Genomic DNA, 26968 nt, shown 5'->3' on the forward strand with positions numbered 1-26968 from the left:
TACTACTGAGAAAATTACAAAAAAAATTGAAAATTATAAATATGTTAGATTCAGAAGAGGCACTAAGTATTACAATTGCTCAAAAAAATGTAGCGAAAAAATGTGTCTAAAGCAATTAAATCTATATTAAATCAAATTTTAAATTCTTCACAATTCAATTTTTTAACTTCAACATCACAATATGACGTTAATTGAAATTCTAGGCATTTTGGAAGAAGTTCTAGCACAATTAAAAGTAGTTCAGTACAATGATCAATAAGTATATATTAAATAAAAAATATTTACGTCATATATAAAAAATATTAAACATATTATTATATTTAACATTATTTTTTTGCTAATTATATCAATTTTAGTGCATTTGTATGTGCATATCTTGTATTTTTAACGCTTAAAGTTCCAAGCCTTGCTTACATGTTATTGATAAAATCACTAATGGCATAGGTAGATAGCACGCGGTTTTCAGTTATATTTAGTAAAAATAATCAAGAATTTGAAAAATTATATTCATAGATGGTTCTAGATAAAAATTTTAAATTGACTACCCTGTATAACTTTGTAAATTTATATAGTGTTTACTTAATATTAAACAATTTAAAGTTAAACATGCTTAATTTTTCTGTAAGAACTTTGTAAACTTGTCATATTTAGATAGTCTAATCCCAAGGGCCTATATTATTTATATTAGAATTAATTAGTTAAAAACGACTCCAGCTTAAGTTATTAAAAAATACTCTCACTTCGTTACTCAGTATCAGATAATAAATATGCCAGTAATCAGATAGGTTAAGGTTTAATGCCAACTTATTATTAATTTTTTTACGAAGATCATATTTTGAGGTTATTATAAATAGTACCCATTTAAAATAATAAAATTTATTTATGCAAAGTCGTTATATATCAACTATTACTATTAATTACCATAATAATTAGTCTACTAAAATAAACATTTTTTAAAAATATCACAATTAAAAAAATTATACATCCATTTACCACTTTGTAAAATTGTATAAATCACTCGCAAATTATCTTAACGAGCTACCACCGTCATTAATAGTATATCTTAAGATTGAAAAAATAGGATTTCTTTGGAATAGAAAAATTAATTAAATGCTCAATAGTTTCTTACGATTAAACGTGGGGATGTGTCGGACACGTAATAATGATACTATCCTGAGGCTATCAGCAGCTGCTAAAGTTCATAGGTCATCAGTTAAGTTCTTCTCAGATGCCTGTTACGAACAGCAACCGCTCGTTTGGCCCTCGGTCATCCCGAATACCATATCGGTCAGTCTTGGTCGTCACTATTACGTATAAAAATACCACGTGTAAACGTGTGTGGGAGAGAAAGTCATAGTCGATGGAGTTATTCGTCTTGCATTAGATGAAGATAGCCACGGGGAAGAGTAATGGGGGCGGATACTTTATTATGCTGACTGTTATTTAAATTGGTAGTTGACCATCAGTAACTATTTATCTTAGATGCAGACGTCGAAAATATTATTCGAATCTATGATATTTCATAATTGTGATTGTTACAAAATTTCATTCGCATTTTTTCTCCATAAATTCAATAGCTGATCGAGTAAACAAGATTTTTTATTTATTTTTATCGTATAAAATTAAATAATAATTATTATTCCATTATTATATTTTATAAAAAAAAGTTGATTATATTTTTCATTTAAAAAAAAAGAAATATTAAACGTCGATCTAAGAGAGGTAGGTATATGAAGTAATTGCTTCACATTAAATAACTGATTTAACTTTTCCCCGAATAACACAAGAGTTATAGATTTGTCTTAAACCTTGTACATTTTAAGCTTAATAATTAAATTTATAATCTCATACCTGGCCGACGCTTAAGGAAATTATGTTAGATAATTGCTAAGGGCATTAATAAAACGTCGATAAAAAAACAAATTGTACATGTAGGCCAGAATTAAAGGACGGTAGAAGACAGGTACTTTTGGGCCTCAAGTACTAAGACAGCAAATTAAATTAAACAATAACTGTTTTATTATTCGTCATTTTATAATATGAAAAAATAATGAGCAAAAACAAAACTTTTTTAAATTATTCAAAAATTCCAGTTCAATATAATCATGATAACCGAGTAAAACCTTTCAGCTTTTCACAATTCTTCATGTAAAATTATAAATTTAACTCTATAAAAAAATTCAAACAAATTAAACTTACAATATTGATAATTATGATTAATTTTTAATTTAAAATTATTAATCTCAATTTATTTTTAATTAACAAAATTTTTAAGTAACTGATTTTATTAAAACTATCTGTAACAAAATATTTAATTTTAGAGGGAAAAATAGTCGAATTTTTTTTTTAATTTTATTAAAAATAGATTAAAAGTCAAGTTTTGGTTATTTAATTGTGTACGAGTTGTTAGTTCGCTTTAGACGCCTGTATGATATTACAGGCTAGTAACGTCTTGTCTTACTATAATTATAATTCATAATTAAATAGTTAATGGGTTATTTTATACGTGATCTTATCGTAGTAGGTTAACAATACATAATATTTTATAAAATCTAAATTTATAAAAAAACACGTATGATGACATAATAACTAAGGTTTCCAAATGGTTAACCAGTCGTTAAACATAAACAAAAAATTATCGAGTTAGCTCTTGACTTTTAGTTTATTTAATTACAAACGTCCGATGGGTAAATAGTGTTATATTAAAAAATGATTCAATAATAATTGGCTTTATTATTATTGTTTCTAAAATATTCTCTGGCAAATGTTTTTTGGCAATATAAACAGGAGTTTGGAAAAAAAATTTAATGGAGTTCTATGTAAATAGAGCTGCTTTTGGAAATTTTGCTATTATAATAATTAAACTACATAACAATTTCTCATCGAGATAATTAGTAATACATGTCACTCACAAAGCAGCCCTGCGTGTAAATATCTTTAAATTAATTTGCCAGAAATTAAAAAATGTAAAATAAAATTAGAATTCCATCGACAAATTAAATACTTTTTTGCTGTATTTGCCGAGTTATTAAATGTTTTTATAATCAGACTATTATACAATAATATTACCTTATAATGGCGGCTTAACAAGAAGAGATAAAGGGACTGTAGCCCTTCATCATTGGTCAATTATTACAATTAATAGTATATGATTTTTAGCGCTAGTAATTGTGATAAGTTAAGAAAAAAACTTTAGCCTCCAACAAAAATCCTGGGTATACCACTGTCATTTATGTAATAAACTAATTAAGTTAGAGGTCTGTACGTCTAAAAACTTTAAAAAAATGTTATAACACTTCAGTCGGCAGAGTATTTTTTATATTTGTGATTAACCTTGTGTATTTTTATTTCGCTAAATAACTTTTTTGTTTTGTAATATGGTGATATTATAAGACGAGACTAAAGGAAGAAAGGGCGTAGGTTTATAATTACACTTCTTTACTGTAAATGTTACAAGTTTCTCTATAAACTTACCTCAATTAGATTATTTTTAATGTTATAGTTAATATGCTCCTAAAAAATTACTATGCCTATAATAATAATAGTATTAAAGATTACATGGTAGAAGATATCATTGAAAACTTGTAAATGTGAAGTTTCATAAGAGTTCAATTTATTTAGCAATTGTGCAATAAATAATTTAACATCGTTTATAGTTTCATGTATGCCAATTTGTTGATGTTACAATTTGACTACAACAGTAATAAAAATTAAAATATGTGAAGTTATATATATTTAAGTAAACGGAAAGTTATTTTATACTGAAAAGAAATAACATTTGAACATTAGAAAATATACAAAAATTGTTATGGCAAGCGAATTATATATTTTTAACATCTATAATAAACTACACATGTAAATTTAATATATTAAAAAAATCCCAGTTTAAAACATAAGTAAACAGTTTAAAACATTTAAAAAATATCATAAAACCAACCCAAAAAGCAATTTTAAAAAATATGGTTATAAAAACATTTTTATAACATTATTTTAAACAAAAATTTTAATTTTGAATTTTTTTGTTTTAAACGCGCAGTTTCTTAAAACTGTAAATATAATTTTTATTAATTTATACTTAGATAGTGCAATTATTAATGCTAAATTTAATTAATTTAATAGATTTTATATATTTATTTATCCAATAGCATTTATAACTATTAACGACGGAATAATTTAGTCAATTATTCTGTTATCCATACTAATTTTAGAGTATAATAAAAATAAAACTGTCCTTACTCAAAAAAGTCTCCCTCAGTTCTATTTCACTTTAATTATCAAGAGTTTGGCATCAAATATTAATACATAGATTACTACAGCTGGACGCTAAATAAATTATTCATATAAGTAAAAAGCAAATATTGTGATTTCACCATTAGTGAGATAAGTATTTGTATATAACACAGCCAATATGTTTCCGTAAGATTTTTTTAAGTATTTATTTGTGAGTGTGATGTTTTCAAAGTATAATTTTTAATATGTATACATACAATTTAAGAGAAGAGAGTTTTGCACGGTCTAATCACGATTCATGCATCGTGACCGGAGACATCATGAAACGTTGTGGTACATAAGACCTTACGAGATAACTCTACCAATAGTCAGTCAAACTGATGTTCATCGAAATAATAGGAACCTCTAATTCTGATACACGCGGTATCGTTATTATCGGTAATATTTATATTACTATCACATCATACATTTCATAATAAAATCATTATTATATCAAAAGTATTTTTTATCAATTTCGTGTGAAAATCAAATTAAAATACTACTTAATATTAATACCCGTTGTAAAAATATATGATGTAGCGTTACACATATTTTAGTTACATCATAATATTTAAATCTATTTATTATAAATAATGATTGCTACACATTATTGTTATTCAATGTTAAAAAGTTAATTGAATATAAAAAATTATGTTGCAATGAAAGATGCAAATGAAGTGTAATTTTTGGATTAACTACTAGCAAGTACTTATAATTAATAATATTTACATTGGAACGTTAAATCTGAGAAATATACCCTTTTCTCAATATTAATAGGAAAAAGTATATTACTACTATTATACATTCAATGAAGGATTACCAACTATTAAATATATAATAGTTTATAATTTTGAAAAAATATCCTTGATTGTACTTATAAAATAGGTGTCAGTTGGGGGACTAAGACCCCCGTTTATAATTTAGCCTCCCTCAGAAATTTAGTAAAATTATATGCATTGTTATATAAAAAAATTTTTTGAAGGGGGAAAAAGCTCCCATCAAAAAAAATGACCTCCCCTCGCCTATGCTCAATACCCTTAGATAAAAAATATATCAGGGGTATGTAGGTAATAATTTCGGTTATCGGTAACCGTTAACTGGTCTACCCCCGCTTACATCACTATGAATGAATAGAATTATAAGGTCTAGGATTAATAATATTAACATTATTTGACTTATTTTTTGAATAGTTTTCATAATTAAAACAAAATCGTAGAAGCATCATTATTTAGTAGCATGAGGTTGGTTATACAATAATGTTATAGAACATGAGCACAATTTATTAGGAAAGAATCTAATGAATTAAACAAACATAAACATTCAGAACTATGAATGCACATCATTACTGAATTCGATTTTTTATTTTTTTAATGAACACTAATCAAAATTGATGTATTTATTTTAATAAAAATTAAATAAAATAAGTGTTAAACTGACTCTTAATAATTTTTTATATGAACTATAAAAAAGTTACTATGGCAAAATGTATAGATTACCTTTATTATTTTTATTTAAATATTGTTTTAAAGATACAACAGAATTACTATGGATAGTATATTTTTTAGAAATATAAAAATATTTAAAGAAACCATTATTTCACACAAACAATGGGTTATTAGGAACTAAGATAGAGAAGCTCCATAAAAATATATATTTGTAAACATAACTACTGTTATTAAAAATGTTTATAATAATGTTTATATTTACCAATATTAGAATGTAATTATTTTAAACTAGTGGCTTAGTTAGAAATGATATATGGAGACCCAGATAGCTTTTAGAATGTAGATTAGTAGGGAGTTTTACACTTTTACTATCCCTGGTACTACGATTTTATGTCCATGGGGGATGTGTCGGATATCCATGGACCTCCTTTCCCCACTGCCTACAAATACACCACAACCTTAGAAAAGTTGGGACTAAAAATCTACTCGAGAAACTTTGCTTTTACTACATACGATTCCTGAAACATACTCACGATTAAATTAATGTTTGATGAACATTTAATTTTTCGGGAGTATAAAGCTTAGTAGTTAGTATTATAATAATATATTGTGTACTATTAATTAATAATTATGCTATACTATACTGCCTTTTACATCCAAATTTGGCTCACAGTTTGAAATAAACCTGGACTATCTAATGATATTAAACATTTTATTTTAAAAATATAAATGGATACTGTCATTTTTAAACAAATGTGGCAGAGGAAAATATTGATTTTGGTTAAAGTAGTTGTCATTCCAATACTTGCCGAATGATAACATTTTATCATCATAATTTTATCATTCTCAACGGAGAGCGGCAAGATTATTATTTTAAATTTAAAGAATATTGTTCAATATAATGTTATTAAATCTTAAATTCATTTTATATCCATAAAATTAAAAATAAATATATAAATTATTTTACAAGAATTTATGTAATTATATTACATTTTTAAATCATTCAAGGTGGATTTTATAATATTTGTTTTCTCAATCGTTATTGTCTAAAATTAATAACCCAAAATCAAAAATGCCTGTTTCTGAGTACGCGAACAATACAAATAGAACATCTGATGTACAGACTTGTAATAAAACACCATTTAGTACATTAATAAGTGACAGTCATACAGTGTTAAATGGGTTAACTAGCATTGGGTTTATGTATGCTTCACCAATCCAAGTTGCTGCATTACCTACCATTATTGGTGGACAAGGTAATTTTCTTATCAAAAACTTATAAAACTACATGTTGCTCATTAAAAAAAAATTATTTCTATCCCTTCAACAGATATCTACTTTAGTTTTCTAAACAATAACATACATATTTATCAAGCTCGCATTATATATTATTATCTAATTAAAAAATGACTGGATGACAACTGTTTTTGAACCAGAATTTTTTAGATATTAATATTTCAAATGTTGGTGGGAGATAAATGTATTACTATTATTAGGCATTCTGTACCATTCCTACTGCTTAGATATAAAAGTATAATGTCTTCTAAAATAATGATTAAAAAGTTATTGTCATGTCATTTTTTTTATTAGTTAATTTTCCAATACTAAAACTTATTAAATTAGTATATATAAATTCAAAAAATTCAAGCTGATACATTTTTAAAGAGGATTGAATGATATTAAAAAATAATAATAATAAAGCATATAAAAACCTATAAACTTTGAAAAGAAAAATTAATCAATTTTTTGTATTTTTAAAGGTATTGTATGAGACATTGTTAATCAATCACTCTGTACTAATATAACTGTAACATCATTGCTAGCCATGTACTTACAATTTTTATTTTATTCTGATTAGATACAATCGTTGAAGCTAAAAATGGTACAGGAAAAACTCTAACATTTGTTATACCAATACTTATGAAACTTAAAGTAGACCAACCTAATTTGCAGAGTATTGTTTTAGCACCTACGCGAGAAATTGCAGTTCAAATACAACAATGTTTTAAAAAAGTTGGAACATATATACCTGGTAATTGAAGATTTAACATCTTAGTACAAATTATTTTTTTATTACTAATAAACTTAAATAAAGAAAGAAAATATACCTAAAAATTATACAAAAAATAATTATTTTACAATAAACTAAATTTGATTATCTTTTGTACAAGTTAAAAAAATATATTTAGTATAATTTTAGGGAAGTTATTATTTTACTTCTATTTATAGGTTGATCATGTTAATGTGAACTAAACAATTAATTTAAATTAAAAATGATATTGAGAATTTATTATCGGTTTTATTGGTTACATATTATTCTCAATTTATCAATCATGAAGTATTTTTTTAACTTGTGTATTATTTATGACATAAATTTGTCATTATAAAATAATTGAAGAGTCAATGTGTCAAACGTTCTATGTGCCAAAAAGTGAAAAATTGTTTTATTTCTGATTTATGTTCTATGTGCCAAAGGCCACAATCTTGTATGTGTTTCAAATGTCAATTAAATTTTTTACTTGTACAAAATTGCATTCATAGATGGTATTCGTTATGTGAGACATGTCCATGTTACCATTGTTTTTTGTGTTTTCTGAACAAATATGTTTTTGGCACATAGAACGTTTGACACATTCACTCTTCAATTATCCATCATGCTGTCTAAATTTGAATGAAAATAAATTAAAAATACTTTTACTGGGAATAATATTAAGAAGCTATTAATTTAAATTTTAAGGGATAAACTTGCTTTATCCTTTAAAAATACTTTATGATTTTGAGTTATTGATTAAGTGGTCCACTATAACAAAATTACTCTGTATATTGTGTCTACAAATGATATAATTTCATGTTTAAACATTTATTTTTAGATTTAAAATGTGAATACTTCATTGGTGGAACATCAGTTGAAGAAGATAGACAAAAAGTAATTGGTTGTCAAATAGCTGTTGGTTCTCCAGGACGTATCAAACATTTGTTAAATGAACATGTTTTAAAAGGAATACATGTAAAGACTTTTGTATTAGATGAGGTTGATAGAATGTTTACTGATAAAAATTTTACCAAAGATGTTTGGTAAGATTAATTTATAAAATGAATCATATATACTAATAAATTATAATTTTTCTAGTATATGTATTTATTTTTTTAGGTTGATAGATGGAAAATTACCTAAATTAAAACAAAAAATTGTTGTTAGTGCATCAATTGATAAAACTATTAAATTCCTTTTTGATGAATTTATGGAAGAGTATACTATAGTAAAAGGTACAGATGAAGATATGAATGCAACACAAGACCCAAAAAAATTTTTACTTGGTATAAAACAATATGTAGCTTGTGTTAAAGCAGTTAGTACTAATATAATACTATTACCTGCAAAAAATTTACGTCTTCTCAATATTTTACGTAATTTACCACATACACAATGCATTATATTTACAAACTTTATGACAAGGTATTTAAACAGTGTATATGTATATTTAAAATATGTTTATTATTTATAAAAAAACATTCTTATTGTTAACTTAATAATATAAACAAATTTGTTCATATTTTTATATAACAAAATTATTAATATTAATAGTTATAAAATGTTCAATAGAGTTGAAGCTGTTTGTAATATGTTGCGTGATCATGATTATAAGGCTGATTATATAAGAGGTGATCAAGATCAAAATATTCGTTTAAAATTAGTTGATAGACTTGTTTCATTCAAATCTAAGATTTTAGTTGCAACTGATTTAGTAGCTAGAGGAATAGATTCTTCAAATGTGGATTTAGTTATAAACATGGATTGTCCTCGAGACTGGGCAACATATTTACACAGAATTGGTCGAGCTGGAAGATTTGGAAATAAAGGTAATTTTAGAAAAATTTCAAGTACAAGTTGGTTTCACCATGTTATTAATATAGATTATAGAAATTCACACTATCTTTGGTAAAAAATGTTATTATCATTGGTAGTTTATATTATGGATATAAAAGACTTTATCTGTACACAAAAATATAATATTTATTTTGGCATATTTATCCACAAATAAAACAGATTGTGACTTTTTATTAGATTCCTCAAAACATCAAAGTATTCATATTAATTGTGAATTATATTCAATTGTGTTCAAATACCTCACTTATAAATATGATTGTGAGAGTAAAAATAAATCATAATTAAATTTAATTGAACTTTATAGGGTATTGTGTAACTATACTAGATGATGATAAAGAGTTAATGTCTTTTAAAGAAATTGTTAACAGCATAGAAAATATAAATATCAAAATGTTACCAATAGTAATAGAAAAATCTATTCTCGATTATAAAGAAGATGAACTAGAAGATTTAAATTTGAAATTTGACTCAGCTTCCTTAATTGATAATGATAACAAGGATAATTTACCTGACAAGGAAGAAACACAAATAAGTAATGTGAAATATTAAAAATATTGAAGCTAATATATATTTATTAATAATAACACCCTAATTATTTGTTTTAGATTCAGAAATCGATAATCATGTTATAGAGAAATGCAAAAATGACATTTCAGAAAATGAAAAAAAATCTATTTATGGTCCAGGTATATCTGAAAATGAATCGCTACAAAAACTACGTGAAGTTGTTAATGATACAGAAAATAAACTTATCAGTGAAAATGCTATAAATAAACGACATTTGACTGCTAATAGATCATTTGTATTATTTGATCCAGAACCCCTTTTTGATGATTCAGCCCAATATATGAAATATAATCCAGATGAATTGGTTGATATATTCAAAAATTATGATTCTGATATTGTAAAATATGAAGCTGCTAAAAAGTTAAAGCCCAAGAATCAAATAGTTATCAACGATAATTGTGAAAAAAATGATTTTAAAGAAACAAATTATTTTCATTCGAATAATTTTGATAAATCTAGTAATGAGAATAATTCAAATATTAGTAATGTAAATCCTAGCAACCAAAAATATACTGATATATTTGATTTATTTCAAATACCAGATATAAGTCAACTGAAGTCATCTATTTTCCAAGCCCAAACTGAACAGCTTTTTAAAGAAATCAGTGATATTGAAAACAGTGATCATGATGACTATGTTGATAGCAGCCTTAAACTTGATGAGGAAGATAAAAATGATAGTAATGAATTTTGCAGTGATGAAGAATATTTTGATGAAGATTGGGAAGATTTAGAAGAAGTAGAAGAAATTTATGACAAAAATGATTCTACAGATGATTCTGAAAGTAATACTTATTCAGGAAATAGTTATAGAGAAAATGAAATTGAAAATAATGTAGTATTAGATAAAAGTAGTCAAAATGAATATGAGAAAAAAAAACATCCAATGGAAATAAATAATCACATATCACAAATAGCGTATGGTATGAACAGTGCAAATAATAATCTATTAGATTACAATTTATTGAATAATTGGTATCAAGAATGGAATCGTCAATTAAATGTCATTCAAACATACTCTAGATTAGGTAATTAAGTTAATATAATATAAGTTTAATATACTTGATAATGTTTAGTTATTTTTTATTGTGATACAACATTTTTAATTGTTTTCTATCAATATTTTTTTAATGCTTTAATTACATGGATAATAAATTATCTATGTATAATTATTGTTAATTTTGAATCTATTTAATATTAATGTACAATTCTTGAAAAAATACAAACATGTAAAATTTACCAAATTTTTAGTAATATTTCTTAACTTTTCAGTTAGACAATGATATCTAGTTAATTTAAACAAAATATTAAAACAAATGGCAAATTCTAAACATTTTTTGTGGGTCGATTCTAAAAAAAAAAAATTTACTTAGAAAACGTATCAGTCTTACCCTACATATTATCTAGTGTAAAAATATTTTATTTTATTATTATCGAGAGGTCTAGACTTCCTTCCTCCATAAATCTGCCACTGGTTTAAACTAAAATATAATTATAGGTTTATGAACTATTTCAAGATCTATCACAAATTCACTTTATTTACAATTTTAGTTATATTATAAAAATTAAAAATTAATTGTAGTAAAAACTTGTAGGAAAATTTGATAAAATATCACAATAAAAACAATAAACTACAAAATATTGATAGTACTCTTGTTACATCATAATAGCTCTAATATTGTTTTCATCTTGAAGGTATAGCTTTAGTTGACTTGTTAATTTGTTTATTCACAAAACTGTAAAATTTTTCTTGGTTTTTATAAATTGTATTGGCTAGTTGATCTACATTTCCATATGTTTCATAACGAGTGTTCTTACACATTATAGCCTGTTGTTGAGATAAATTAGTATCACATTCAACCTTATGAAAGACATGAACTAGGTCTGGATCAACAGCTCTAAAAATCATCTTTGGATTTTTCTTAACAAATTTTTCAAATAAATCCACATCTTCTTTACCCCATCCATGAATTGATGTATTAAAACTACCAATTGCTATTAGGTCAGATTTATACATACTAACTATACCATAACCATATTGCCTCCAATAGCCACTATCTTGGTTAATGAGAAAGTGATTGGGTGATACTGATTGACCATAAACAACTATAGGATCAAACTCACTGTAAACTATAGGAAAATAGACTGAGCGATTCCGAATTGTATTTAACCGTATTCTATCGAGCATAGCATTTGTCCATAACATGTCAACATCAACAAAAAAAAGTAGATCTTCAGGTGCATTTATTCGACTAGAACCGAAGTCTAAAGCTAATGCTCGAGCAAAAGAATCTTCTAAATCTGGTAACAATTTTATTCTAGCATTAGGATATTTGGTTTTAACAGCATCAACAATTTCTACAGCTTTATTTAATGTTGTTTGCCCAAAAGGTACAATTGTTAAGGTAACACGTTCATTATTAGCTAAGCAAACAGATTCATAGTTATCCATAAAACGAATAAATGTTGCATGGCGATTGAATAATGGTAATACAAAATTAATAGTTTTTAATGAAATTTTATCTAATGATTGTTTTATGTTTTCAATTGAGTGACCATCAATACGAAGCAATCCATTATCTACAATGTCTTTGGCTGGCATAGTGTTCTCTTCAATCCCAAAATCAATACTAAATGTTTCTTCAAGCTGTTTCTGTTTTACTTCCACGCCATTAATTACTTCTCTTATTTCAAAATCTACAATTGACAAATTGATATTAAATAACCTCAAGTAACAAAAAGTATAGAATAGAAATTAGTCTTATCTAACTTGTAAATTGTTGTTGAAGATATGCATGTCTTCTTACTGGCACGGTCATTTTTTTTCCCCTATATTTTTTGTACATTAACAACATATCTAATATATAGTCAACCCCATACAATGGATTAACTCTGTGATAACCATAAAAAATTTCTTTAAATTCAATTACTCTTCCCCGTTGTTTTGAAAATTTGTTAATAATGTCCATTACCTAAAATCATTTTAAAAGTTTCAAATAATTCAAATTTTAAGTTTTTCATAGATTATTAACAGGATTTAATCAGAACTTATAAATTTTAATTTATTCATCCTGATTATAACAACAATAAATAGATTGATAGCCAAACAAATTTTTTTAATACTTTAAGTCCCTTTCCCGATCTGATTAATAACTATTTAAACTGACCTCACGAACAACATCATCTAGACCTTCTTTTGCAAATGACTCAATTCTTCTACGAGGATTTGAATCAGTATCTGAAAACCATGACTTTGAAATAAAATCCCATTTTATTACATCCATTACTCTGCGTGGTCTAAATTTATTTAAACCTGGAGGCAATCCTACAAATTGTATAATTTAAATAAATAACATATAAACATATGTAATTAAATTATAATAAAAGTATTTAATTACCAAGTAATTTGGGGTCTCCTAAATAGTTAGGACTACCAGGACGAGCATTGAATAATTTAGTCTTTTTGGTTAACATGAAATTGACTGAAGATTCAGGGTGAGATTGAAGTTTGTTCAATTGTTCCATCATTGCATAAATATCTCTATGTAACAGAATCTTCTTTTGTTGTAAGTCTTGTAACTCGAGTCCCTACAAATGAATTACTCAATATTTTACAAACATTTTTCATATATTGATATATAGAATAATTCATTTATCGTGAACCACTTAATAATTTGAAAAATAATAATATTAGAATTTTTTTTATTTTTTTCTTCTCATTCAATGTTTTTCTCAATTTATCATGAGGTATTTTTTTTATATTCATCACTTTTACTTTATAAGCGGGGTTCGGGAATTTTTACATTATTAAAGTTTATTTTTTCGTCATCCCAAGTACATCAATGATAAATACACATTCATATCAGTTTTTCTTAATACTAAACAACAGTGTATATAAATTAGAATTTTAGTTTTGAGGGACATAGGTAGATCACTTCCTCTTAAAATTTCTGTGCTACTATACACACTTATGATAATTTTTCATGGAGTTGGATGTCCCAGAAGTGATCCAAACAAATTTTATAAACGCATAAAGTATGCATAAGCTTATAAGGGTGTATAATTTATTTTTTCAAATAACCACATACATGTTTAATTAGCTTATTTATAATAGATAACGGACTAATTAAGAAAATGGCTGTTCCTTAATAACTTTTAATCTATTAAATAAACTAGCTAATTATATGTGTTGCCATTGGAAAAATAAAGTTATATTACTTTTAAGGCAAAATTTATGAACATTAATACTTTAAAAGAATTTAAAAGAAACCAAAAATATAACGAAATGTCAATGTAACTTTTATTTCTTGATTAATTACGTGGTTCGTGATGAATTACTCTGTATATGATATTACATGTATAATATGCACAGTTTGCATGGGGAAACCTGTCTGTGGAGTTTCCAAGAAAATGTTTAAGCTATAGGTATGTAAAAGAAATATTTTTACTGATATACAAGCTTATATAAAACAAAAACTGTTTACTCATTACTTACTTTCATATAATTATGTATTCTATACATGTGACTATGTTGTTTAATTGGATGTAACGTTATAGCCCTATGAACTTCTTTTAATTTCAAGTTACCCGTGAACGCTTCGCGACCACTCGAATTGTGATAAAATATAGTTTGCATCTGAAAAAAATAAAAACAATTTTTACAAATGGTATGCTAAATAAATTTGATAAGTAATTTTAAATACTTCATCGCTTTTAAAATTTTACAGTTCTTTTTTTTTGGAGTGTTGTTTGAAAAATTTATTAACATAATTTTTCAAATGCTATTCTAATCAGAAAGGTTATAAAACCCGAGGGTTTCACTTAATCCGCACCTAAAGTAATAATGGTAATTTTTCAATAGTACAATTATCAATTGTTTGAATATATTTTTGAATAGGATTTCATATTATTCAAATAGCATTACCAAGTTTTTAATGTTATTCGAATGAAAATACCAAATAGTTTTTAATACTACCTATTCGAATAGTTATTAAATGACTATTGAATACTTCAATAGTTACTATTCAATATTTTCTACCACTAACCAAACTCCTTGGAATTTTCTATTCACAACGTAGCTATATAATACATTTTTTTAATTTTATTTGATAAATTTAATGTTTAGTACGTTGATATGATTTGCAAAAATCGATATCGATGTGTCACATCTAACCTGTTTTACAATTATCTTAAATTTCCAGTGAAGGTCTAAGATTATTATTCAAAAAATAAAACTAAACTATTCAGTACTATTTCTTCTAGGTTTATCCTATGGACATTATCATATATTTTATAATCTTATATAAAATAAGTAATAATGCTATCAAAAATATTATTTTTATAATTGATGACCTAAAATTATTAATTTTAAAATCAATTTTTTAGTGGAGGTCTTCTTTTTTTTGGAAGACCCTGGGCTTTTCTAAAAATAAATCTGTAGACATATAAAAATTATAATACAATAAAATTGAAATTCATTTTAATTTTTAAAATGACATGTATCCTAACTCCAAATATGAATCAGTAAAATAAGCTTATGACGACCGTCATCCTGGTGTACTAGAATTTCTATTTTTGGATCTCATGTAGCGGAAATAGGTGGCAATTGTAGGAAAAACATTAGTCTATTTTGTCTTCTTTGGATAAAAAAAAGTTAGTAGGGTTCATAAAAGTATACTTCTCTACTCGGGCCTGCACAAAGCCAGATTAAGAGATTTCGGTATACAGAGATTTTATACTTTTACCGGTTAATAACTAGTAAAAATAAATTTCAATATAAATTAGTTAAGAATTATTAATACCTTTTTGTTTATAATATAATTTTGAGAACTTTATGAGATTTTCGCAATAGCTCATCGATATAATACGGGTCTGATATCCTTTATGGTTTTGGCCCTTGTAAAGTATTCAACTCAAGACTTTAAAGAAGAGCACAATATCTTAAAACTAGTCAAAAATTATCTGTGGGGACTATAGTCTTATATCCTATTAATATTTTTGGATAATAGACCTAACGGGAAGCTTTTCTATCACATTGCTTTTTCTACCCATTTCTCTACTCGAAAAATCGATTCACTTGTAGAAGCTACAAATAGTTTTACCAGGACTAAAGCGTCTCAGCCCCCAAACAAATTACTTTAATGAATAATACAATAAAATATAATAGTGTTATAATGAATAATATAAGTCAAATAATGCTTGTAATAATTACCATACTTATATATATAATATAATATAATAATTTATATTTTGTCGGTTTTATTTACAAAATATGTAATAAATATATTAATATATTAATATATTATTTTTTAATTTTTATAGAAAGGCATTAACTTATTAGATTTCAAAACAACATGTATTATAATGACTAGTTAGAATAGAAAAAGTACAAACGTGATCATAACATATTGAATGACGTTTCTTATTTGTACTACTCATTTTTAATAGAAATTTACTATTGTATTCTAAATCATAAAATGAATGAAAAAATTTTTTTTTGATTGCACAATGTTTAGTCTCAACCTTCATAGAAATAATTATATCCGTACATTAATACTAGTATAAAATGAAATTGTTCAATGTTTCTAAGCATAACAGAAAAGAGTATGGTCCTACACTGTTCCAGTTTTACACTATTAGCATTTTTAATAGCTTATAGTAAACGTAGTAAAACTACAATAATTTATACAAAGGGTGTATAAATTATAAAAAGGGAGGTAGAAATGCATATATACCAGTCGAGCTAAAAAATAGGAGTTGCCATTTAAGAAAATTAAATATAAGATTCTGTTAATACTGAAAGAATTAAAAATAATTATTTACTACATATTGTTGAAATTTGTTGAATCTAATATTATTTATCTTTATGAAAATTAAAAATTCACAATAAATTCCAATTATAACCAGTAAAAAAAATTATCAATTTTATTTTTATTTTTCGATTAATTAATTGGTTTGTGACAATAGAATCACTCTGTATATACTTATTATTTGTATATTTAAATAAAATGAACACATCAAAGCGATTAATAATTTTAATTTTATAGATAAATATTAGATTTTTATTAGCGCATTGCCAAATTTCCAAATTATTTTTTATCATGTTAAGCATTGGTGTTTTTCGTCAGGATTAATTTAAGGAAATTCTTGTTGGTAGTTGAATCATTTTTGAATATATAATATTTTTTTTTGTTAGTAATATTTCATACCTCAGATGAAATTCCATGCATTTACTGTTATGTGTAAAATGTAAAACAACCAAATGACACTTCTAATAATTAACAATTACTTACATGCGACGTTTTTGATCAAAGCATAAAAATTTAATTATCATTAATTGTCTAAAAAAAATAACTAATTCAGATTCGTTATCATGAATAAGTGATTATGTTCCACTTTAGAACATAATCACTTCAGAATAATATCTCGATTTCGTTTTGGGTGAAGACGGAAAGATGTAAAAACCGGTCATAATTGTACTATAACCACATTTGAGACGACCTTGGAACACGCATGTCTAAATATAATAGAAATATATTATACATAAATATTTATCTCCAAATTATATTTTTACTCCTTATTAACGTTCCCCAACAGACTACTTGTAACATATTAATCACGTCTTATATACACGAAATTCATGTGTAGCTAAATTTATAACCATTATATTAAATAAACTATTATCTGTTTTACTGGCCAATAAATATTTAAAATATTACTTTCATGCAATCGGAAAAAGGGTTCTTTTGACTAGACAAGTGTATGCAAAATCTTTTTATGTTTAAAATTGCTTAACATTGCTAACATCCTGTTAAATAGTAATAGTCACACATCTTTAAATTACATGTATTATATGTTCTGATGGACAACGTGCTTAATTTATTAAGAATTTAAGATAACTAAACCTACATAGCTTTTTTTACATAAGAGAATAAACAAAAATAGAGATACAGTAGCATAACCAAACGGCAGACTACTCATGTAAATTATTAATTTTTTAGAGATCATCAAACTAGTGTAGCTTTTTTACAAAATCTACAAAAGTAAACATTTTAAAATAATAACATTATATTAATATTATTTAATAACATTTTTTAAACACTTCATACCTAAATAAGAGGCATTGTAAGGGTAATTTATTTTTATTAGCAACATATGAGTAAATAATTTATAAGGAGCTCACTTTGAACGCCGAGTTATTTATGTATATAAGTCCAAGTACCTCTTTATGTTGACAGAGAAGAATATTTAATTTTCATTTGAATAATTTGAAAAAAGCATTTCATTTATAATTTAAGTATATATATACACACGTTTAAATGTAAAAATATATTCATACTACCGAGAGCTCCTAAATTTATTACTAAATTTTAAAGTTATAAAATTAGAGATTTCAACAATCTCGCGTGTTAAAAAAAATCAAATTTTATCATACTTTGGACATCAATATGTGTATTAATACTTATGAAATTAATCTATGCAAAATTTAGATGAGAGTGAAATAAATGTATTAAACAATCTAATGTTAGATGCGTCTTTCATAAACACATTAACAACACTTATCTTTTATCAATTCTAAAAATAGTGTTAAAATTGTCTAAAGTCAACCATTATTTACAGAAAAAATGCCTATTTTTAGCCAGCTAAATGTAATATTCATCCAACTACATGATATTGAATTCATTGTTCTTTTTTCTAGCTATAACATTCCTTATTTTTTAATAATTCATACGGACAATGTACAATCTAAAATATTATAGTATACATAACATTAATTGAATATAACAAGATGTGTTATCATGGTAATAGGTAAATACAATAATAAATAGTTAAAACAATAATTATTAAATCAATTAACCAATTCCTAAAGCCATTAAAATATTAATTATGTCATTAAACATGTACTTTTAAGGAAAATGAGGAATATAAAACAAACGATAGTTGCAAGTGTAGTGATTATTTACTTTGAAGTTTAATTAACTTAATAAAAATGAATCATCAATCTTGTTATTTAGTAATTTAATGAGAAAGATATTTAATTATATATATCTACGTATTTTTAATGTTTCTAAATTTAACACTTCTCGTAACCAATGTGAGGAGTTCTTTGAATATTATAATTATGACATAAATAAGAACTTTATTTCGTCTTTTTCAAGTTGATCATTATGCCCTTTATTGTTTTGATCCCAAATTAATAGAGCATATTCAAGTGAGGAACGAACTAGCGAGGTATACAAAGTGATTTTTTAAACGCTAGCCACTCAATTTGTCTTAAAATAATAAGTATTTAGAATAATTTTTTTTTTAGTTACATATGTATTTTAATTTATCTGTTATAAAATAATTTTTATGATCAATATTTTATATCTTATTATAAGAGAGTGGACTTTATATTTTTCAATCACAACATATATATTAAAGTAGCTTATAAAATAGAATATGATATGATCAAAATAATGACTAGTCGACAACAACTCTTGTACCAGTAATTTTTAAGTTATTAACAATTTAGTCATTTACCGGTCGTACTTTTCCTCACGTCATTTTCTACTTTATAAGCTACTTTAATATATAATATGTCGCCATTCAAAAATATAAAGTTCAAACCCTTATAAGATATACAGGGTGGCCCACCACTCACTGACAACTTAAATAACTTTTGATTCAGTTAATATTTTTATTAACCTAAAAATCATTTTATGACAGATAAATGTAAATAAATATTTAACTAAATCCAAAAACAACATTTTCAAAAAACTTATTATTATTTTAAGAGAAATTGAATGGGTAGCATTAAACGAATCATTCTGTATAGACTTTTGAAGGAATGCGGCTCAGTTAAGGTTTATAGTATAATTATATAACTAATATAATATTAAACAATGAACAGACACAAACTATATCTAATATAGTTAAATACAGTTTTGTAAGAAATGTTACAAACTTAAAATGAATGTAATTCAGTAACGTAGGCAAATGGTAAGCTATGGTTTTCAGGTAGGTTTGTAGAAAACGATGAAAAATTAAACATGGTATTTTGGAATTAAACTATACAATTGCAATAGCTAGGAAATTTGAATAAATCATACAAAAACAAAATGAATTTGCGAAAAATAATAAATCACAAGGAAACCAATTTAATACAAATATTTAAAAATAATTTATCATTTTGGTGCAGGTATAGCAAAAGACTAGTAGTTATATCTAGGAAAAATAAAATTGTAAACGTAAATAAAAATAGTACAGTTGTAATTATAAATGAAATCACGATAGATATTAACAAAGAAACCTAATAGTATAACAGGGTTTTTCAAAATTAAATAGGAATAAAATACATTATATTAATATTTTCAATAACTCCCATTGTATGAAGATTTAAGATTTAGCTAACAACATGACATTGACGAATTTGATGTATCGCAATAAATTAAATTTAGACTCGCCATAAGTATATATTTATATCAAGTATTATAGTTAAAAGTGACCTATTTAAATCACCTTGTCAGTAAACATTTTACTTGTGTTAAATTGATTGATTGATGAAATTGTAATGTAAAAAGTTTTAGTTAAATATTTTAATAATAAAAAAAAACCCAGCACATGGGGGTCGCGGCACAGTGGTGACGTGGCATAGTTGGATCAAGTATAATTATATCCTACAGTGATTAAAATCACNTAATGATATCTGACAGTGATTAAAATCACTAACCATAAAAAACGCTTCGATGCAAATCTTTAGATAGTGTTTAATTTTAAAAAAATTGGTGGATTATTCCAAAAGCTACATGATTTGCTAGTTCCTTATTAATATCCTGAATAAGATAAAATATGTCGAATAAAAAAGGGATATAAATATTATTTCTCATAAAAAAATTGTAATGATCCATACATTTTTCAAAAAGTTATAGCATAATAAAGTTAAAAATGTAAAATACAAAATCGAAAATTTTCACACAAAAATAGCATTCAGTAGCCATTTTCACCGTGAAGATAAAATAAAGTCCGAAATTTTTTTTTACCATTATAAAGTACATTACATTAACTTTAATTTAAGATATATATAAAAGTGTCAGACTTTCCCGGAACACTTTCAAAATTTAAGTTGAAAAGTTCTACTTTCTACATGCATTTTTTAGATTTGAACCCCCCTCGTATATAGGAAAATAGTCCGATATTAAAAAACAGTATGTCGAATGAAAGATGTATATAAATACTACTTCTCATGAAAAAATTGTATTGATCCATACATTTTTCAAAAAGTTATAGCATAATAAAGTTAAAAATGTAAAATACAAAATCGAAAATTTTCACACAAAAATAGCATTCGGTAGCCATTTTCACCGTGAAGATAAAATAAAGTCCGAAATTTTTTTTTTTCATGTTAAAGAATATTACATTAGCTTTAATTTAAAATATATATAAAAGTGTCAGACCTTCCGGAACATTTTCAAAAGTTGAAAAAATTAATTTTATGTGAAAAAGTTGTCATTTTAAATCCCCCCTTGTGGGCAGGTTAAGGGTTAAATTTATGAAAAAAATATACCAAACAAAAGGTAATGATATTACACATCTATATAAAAAAAAATTATATTGATATGTTCATTTTTGAAAAAGTTATGGCAGTTTTTAGTAAAAAAAATTTTANATACCAAACAAAAGGTAATGATATTACACATCTATATAAAAAAGAATTATATTGATATGTTCATTTTTGAAAAAGTTATGGCAGTTTTTAGTAAAAAAAATTTTAAAAATGTTGAAAATTAGCGATTTTTAAATTTGTAATTTTTTTGGAGGTTTTCCCCTTTTAGGGGGAACGAGGGATTTTTTTTCAATTTTTGAGGGTAATGTCTTCGACTAGATACGATTTATGATCTTTTTGTATCATTGAAAGAAATCGGTTCGGTGAGACCTGAGAAAAAGTGGTAACACACACAAAAAAAAAAACACATCTTAGTAAAACCAATACCTTCTCAGCTTCGCATCGAAGCTAATAATAATAGCCGAATATATTCTAGTAGTAATGTACATTATCGAAATATTCGATAGTATTAAACGATAAATTGTTCAATTTTAATAATTCAATTCAATCAATGTATATTGTATAATATAAAATTATTCTAATGAATAATCTATGTCAATAGTTTTATGATTTTTTTTTTAAATGAAATGTAGTATATTATAAATAATAAGATGCTAGTTCTATGTTATTTGTACAATTTATTAATGAATAGATTTTAATTATTCTTTTTGTTATTTATTATTTAAATAATTAGTCGATAGTTAGATATAATAATCACATAACTATCGACAGTTTGAAACATTCTATTGTGTCCATCTCTACATTCTAGTACATTCTAAATTCGATTATTTTTTTTTTTTACTATTGTCCGCAGTAAAAAAAAGACTAGTTGGTTTGACCAAAACCCGTTTTATATGATTCTTAGTAGGTTTGAATAAAGCAATGAACGTATCGAGTACAAGTACATCATACAACTCATTATTACAGATAATTACGAAGCAAAATAAAATGATTATCTGAATAGTTTCTTTTACTACTTTTTAATACATTATTAGCATTCATCGAATTAAACAAATTGTACCTTACAATGGATCAAAAGTAAAACAGTCTATATCTAATTTAAAGAAATGTCGATAAAAAATTTAAATATTATAAAATTAAATATTTGTAACTACATGATTAGTCACAATTATCCAGATGTATTTATATTTTTAGACTACTCGAATAGTACTTGATGTCTTATAAGTGCACAGATTATTTGTCGTGTCTTACAAATCTTAAGACTGAAGTACCAGTAAATATATAAATATAGAATCCTTTAAATTATTAATAATAAACATAAATGTAGCATCATTAATTGTAAGATAAATTCGAAGCCTGATGAGACTAATATTCTATTTAATTTACAGACTTTATAAAGCATGTTGAACACATGTGTTAGGAATTCAGACGTAACTACAGATGCAACCGGAGAGTTCTTTTAAAATGTAATATTTAAGGACTGTCAATTCAATAAAAAATGTCACATACATCATATAAGTTTTTATCACTTTGGTGTTATAAGAAAAAAATTAATTTAAAGACATACGGTCAACATGTGTCAGAAAATTATAATCGACCAGCTGATAATATTTTGTATTAAAGAACGAATGAGAGTACATAAGACGTCTAAGGAAATTGAAAAATGAGACAGATGATATAAAGTCATAGGTAATTAATTATAAGTATAATTAAAACTTATAAATACTCAACGTTATATAGAAAAAAAAATTAACTGAAGAAATTCGTTCGATAAGAACAATATAGTACCACTAAGAAACAGGAAATTAAAAATATAACGTGATAAAAAAAATTATATTTTATTTATTAATTTTTTATTTTGTTTTACTAAAAATTAAGAAAAACTATAAAAGAATGTTTTTACTGGACATTTCCTTAAACTCTGACCATTCAATTATCCTTTTGAACAGTCTTACCTTATAACCCATTAATAAATTTTATGTATATCTACGCGTATAAAAGTCAACATTTTAAAACTTAAGTAGCACAAACTAATTTAATTTCCTTTTATTTAATCAAAACGTAAAATAATGTAATACGTGGTCCTAGGTAATTTAATCATAGTTTGTGTTGCTACCTATACAAATTTAGCATATTATATTTCATACTTGAATCAGCGAACGAAATACACGTTAGTTAGGTGTACGCGAATAGATCGAATTACAATAATTTAAGTTTGACATTCAATTCCATAAGAAATAAATACCTAAGCAATCCTTTATGATTGAAAAATGTATTTAGTAAAATACATAAAAAAATGTTTTTTTTTTAAAACTTATGTATAATTATAACGTTCTTTTTGTATGATAATTTTAAATAATAAGTTAAAAGGTATGGACTCTGAAGACCGGATTTAGAGAAAAGCCCCTGAGCCTTCTCCTATATATTATTAGGTTATAACTTAAAAACTTTTCTATACATAACTCAAAGTCTTAAATAATTATTAATTATTAAATACAATTTAATTTGATTTATAATTTAAAATATATTATTAAAATGAATTAATAATTCACATTTATAAAACCTGAATTCAGCAAGTCTAAATTATTATTAACTGTAAAGATTCAAGATAAAATGTTTTTCAATATCTAATCATTAAAAAAATACTCAATGTATTATATGGTTCAAGTAAAGTAACCCAAGCCAAGCCTTAATAAAACATGTATATATAATTTCAGCGTTATGTTCAGAATTTTCTATGGAGGGGAGAGTTGTTTGCGTATTAAAATTTTATACTACAACCTCCAAATTGTATCTTTAACACGTAGGGGTTGGGTAAAGTATTATCCATATAGACTAACCTAATATTATTTTAAGGTCTTCAAAGTATTGTAAATGAAAGCGTTCTGATAAAACAAATATTTAAATATTATTTAGAAAAACCAATCAATTCATTTGAAAACTCAAGTCAGTCGAGTAAATTTAAAATAAGTGGAATTAATTATTTAATTACGATTTCATTATACAAAATAATTTTAATTCAAAATTAATATAAGAGTCAAAATTAGTTATAGGCATAATTTATAAAAGTAAGCATGGGAAAATGTTGTTATCACTAAACGGATTTTGTGTAGTATACATCATTAGAATTATACTACTATAAAATATATTTTGAATTTAAGTTAAAGATGTAAATGGTTTTATGATAGATTCTGAATTTTAATTTTAAAAGTCTTGACAAGCAAAAAGGTTGAACTAGTGATGGGAAATATTTTGAATAATAATACCTGTTGAAGTATTCGAACTACTCGATAGTTATTCAACTATTGGAGAGTTTTTTTAATATTTAATAATTAATGCTAAAAATAAACTTTCGGTTGCATACAAAATATTTGACTAAATATATCACCTAGTTGAACCAATAATTAACTGATTAATGTTTCAAATAATGTCAAAAAAATTCCAATTATAATCTATTAATTACACTGGACAACTATTAATTGCAATTAAAGACATAATTTTTTTTTCTTCTAAATAATTGCTTATCAAGATGTTAATTCAAATAATGACCTAGTAAAACATCAGCAATAATATGAAATGAAATTAAGATGACTGGCTTTTTTTATCTGGGTCAAAATATTTGTCAGGTGTAAAAGTATTTTAAATATAATTTAATAGCTTTATGAACACACGCGCATTTCAACACAAACATTATACAGCTATATATGTGTTTCAATTAAAAATAAATTATTTCAAAATGAAAATACTTTTTAATTTTACCTCATATGACCACGTGCATGGCACACCGGCAAATTTCTGCACACATCTTCCAAGTTCAACATCCTCGTGAGTGGTAAAAAGATTCTTTAGACAGTGTTTGATGTGTGGCACGACCCTCGCCAGAGTTTCGCGACTCATAATGACGCCAGGGCCGCCCATGCAGAAATTTTCGTCGTACTCGAGGCTCAATAAGCCGAATTCTTCCTGGTTACCACGACCAGCCTGCCCTATGAACACGGGCTTTCGACTATCTACTGATCTGAGTAAGGTTTCCAGTTTATCGGGACGCACGTAAACGTCGTCGTCGGCTCGCATAAACCATTCGTACTTGTCACCATAATTATCCCACATGTGTTGTAACATGAGAAAGGACTTTTTCTGCGGCGGATACGAATCATCGACTGTGGCCAATCGAACGAGCGGAAGATCGGGTGCTTCCGTTGGTCGAACCGAAGTTTCCGATGAGTAAAAGAGCACGCGACCAGGGACTTGTCGTGCCCACGTACGATGTACAGCCGCCGCTCTAGTAGACAGGTACTGGTTGGCTGTCATGACTCCTACGAATAGCAGCGTAGCTGGCAACTCATCTGACGTCGTGGTACCGTTCGCTGGACCATCTTCTTCAATAGCCCATTGTATAGGAGATACGGCTGGTTGTTTTAAAGGTTGTGATAAGCTGGGGCCGAACTCCCGACAACCAGTGTGAAGTCGTAGTGTGGAGTCGCCCATTAGAAACCCAACGGTCAAGCCGACCAACACGCCGGCTATCGTGTGAACGAGCCGTCGACGGACAGCCGTAGATTTCTTTTTGGCGCCGGCCTTTCCCGTAGTCGACCTTTTCTTGAAGCGTTCGACTGGCGGCAATTCCAGCAGCAGTCTAACGTCGGTGACACTATGTGTGTTGGCCATTGATGGCGGCACATCATCTCACAACGTTAATATTACCATTAAAATGATACAAATTTATTTTAGTCGAGGTGTATAAAAATAACGTAATATTTCGTAAGTATAGGTGGGAGAAAAATAAATTCAATTAATGAAATAGCAAACTAACGGACGACAATAACGCGGTACATACCGCCGACATTACGTGCTCGGATCACGCACACATACTGCCGTACACCAGTTGCTGTCTGATGGCAACACCGACGACGACGGCCACGGCGGCAACGACTGGTTTTCTGTGCACACTACTCCGTATACCGAAAATCCCACCAGTCTTGGGCCCTCCGACGATTTCACTTCATCTTAACATTTCGCTCAATGTTAAAAAAAGAATAGGTAATTGCTACAAGTGCCGCCCCTCCACTGTTTTTATTGCTCAATTTTATTATCACTTGCCTTTTTATTAATACAAATTTTGTTTTAATTCATGGTGTTTATATTCACTTAATGCTTTCGAATGTATTTTAAATGTTAATATTTACTTTCATAATTTAGATTACTTAGTGGTTAATAGAAACTCACATAAATTTATGAAAAATTTGGCTAGAT

At 26.0% G+C, this 26968-nt stretch overlaps 2 protein-coding genes across 6 annotated transcripts in view; one reads left to right on the forward strand and one right to left on the reverse strand.

Moving 5' to 3' along the window:
- The window catches only part of LOC126893899 (DEAD-box ATP-dependent RNA helicase CshA-like), a 29051-nt gene extending 17492 nt beyond the window's left edge, over positions 1–11559 (forward strand). The window contains exons 1-9 of one of the 4 annotated variants that reach the window (XM_050664447.1): positions 4280–4416; positions 4496–4668; positions 6723–6970; positions 7573–7746; positions 8585–8789; positions 8866–9171; positions 9319–9575; positions 9908–10135; positions 10209–11559. In XM_050664447.1, coding sequence (XP_050520404.1) covers positions 6787–6970; positions 7573–7746; positions 8585–8789; positions 8866–9171; positions 9319–9575; positions 9908–10135; positions 10209–11206 — 2352 coding nt within the window. In that variant the 5' untranslated portion in view covers positions 4280–4416; positions 4496–4668; positions 6723–6786 and the 3' untranslated portion in view covers positions 11207–11559. Of the gene's footprint in view, positions 1–4279; positions 4417–4495; positions 4669–4953; positions 4975–6474; positions 6971–7572; positions 7747–8584; positions 8790–8865; positions 9172–9318; positions 9576–9907; positions 10136–10208 lie in introns of those variants that run through there. The other 3 variants (XM_050664449.1, XM_050664446.1, XM_050664445.1) reach the window with 3 other exon arrangements.
- Positions 11560–11688: 129 nt separating this feature from the next.
- Positions 11689–26690, reverse strand: LOC126893897 (chondroitin sulfate synthase 1-like). Of its 2 annotated transcripts, none has more exons than XM_050664443.1 (6): positions 25475–26690; positions 14666–14806; positions 13569–13758; positions 13338–13495; positions 12941–13142; positions 11689–12867 (listed from the first exon to the last, which is right to left on the reverse strand). In XM_050664443.1, exons 1-6 carry the CDS (start codon positions 26381–26383, stop codon positions 11855–11857), a joined length of 2613 nt encoding a protein of 870 aa, XP_050520400.1. In that variant the 5' UTR covers positions 26384–26690; the 3' UTR covers positions 11689–11854. The 2 variants fall into 2 exon arrangements, with proteins under 2 accessions (XP_050520400.1, XP_050520401.1); XM_050664444.1 differs by lacking the exon at positions 25475–26690 and adding an exon at positions 17379–17538.
- Positions 26691–26968: the final 278 nt, after the last annotated feature.

This window comes from Daktulosphaira vitifoliae, unplaced genomic scaffold (assembly GCF_025091365.1).
Source record: "Daktulosphaira vitifoliae isolate Bord-2020 unplaced genomic scaffold, ASM2509136v1 Scaffold_1, whole genome shotgun sequence".
Classification (NCBI taxonomy): Eukaryota; Metazoa; Arthropoda; class Insecta; order Hemiptera; family Phylloxeridae; genus Daktulosphaira; species Daktulosphaira vitifoliae.

Coding starts and splice junctions, on each gene's coding strand:
- LOC126893897 (XM_050664443.1), bottom strand. CDS start 26,383: ATGGCCAACACACATAGTGTCACCGACGTTAGACTGCTGCTGGAATTG. Junction 14,807..25,474: donor CATGCACGTGGTCATATGAG/GTAAAATTAAAA, acceptor TATTTTTTTCAG/ATGCAAACTATATTTTATCA. Junction 13,496..13,568: donor AGGAGACCCCAAATTACTTG/GTAATTAAATAC, acceptor TACAATTTGTAG/GATTGCCTCCAGGTTTAAAT.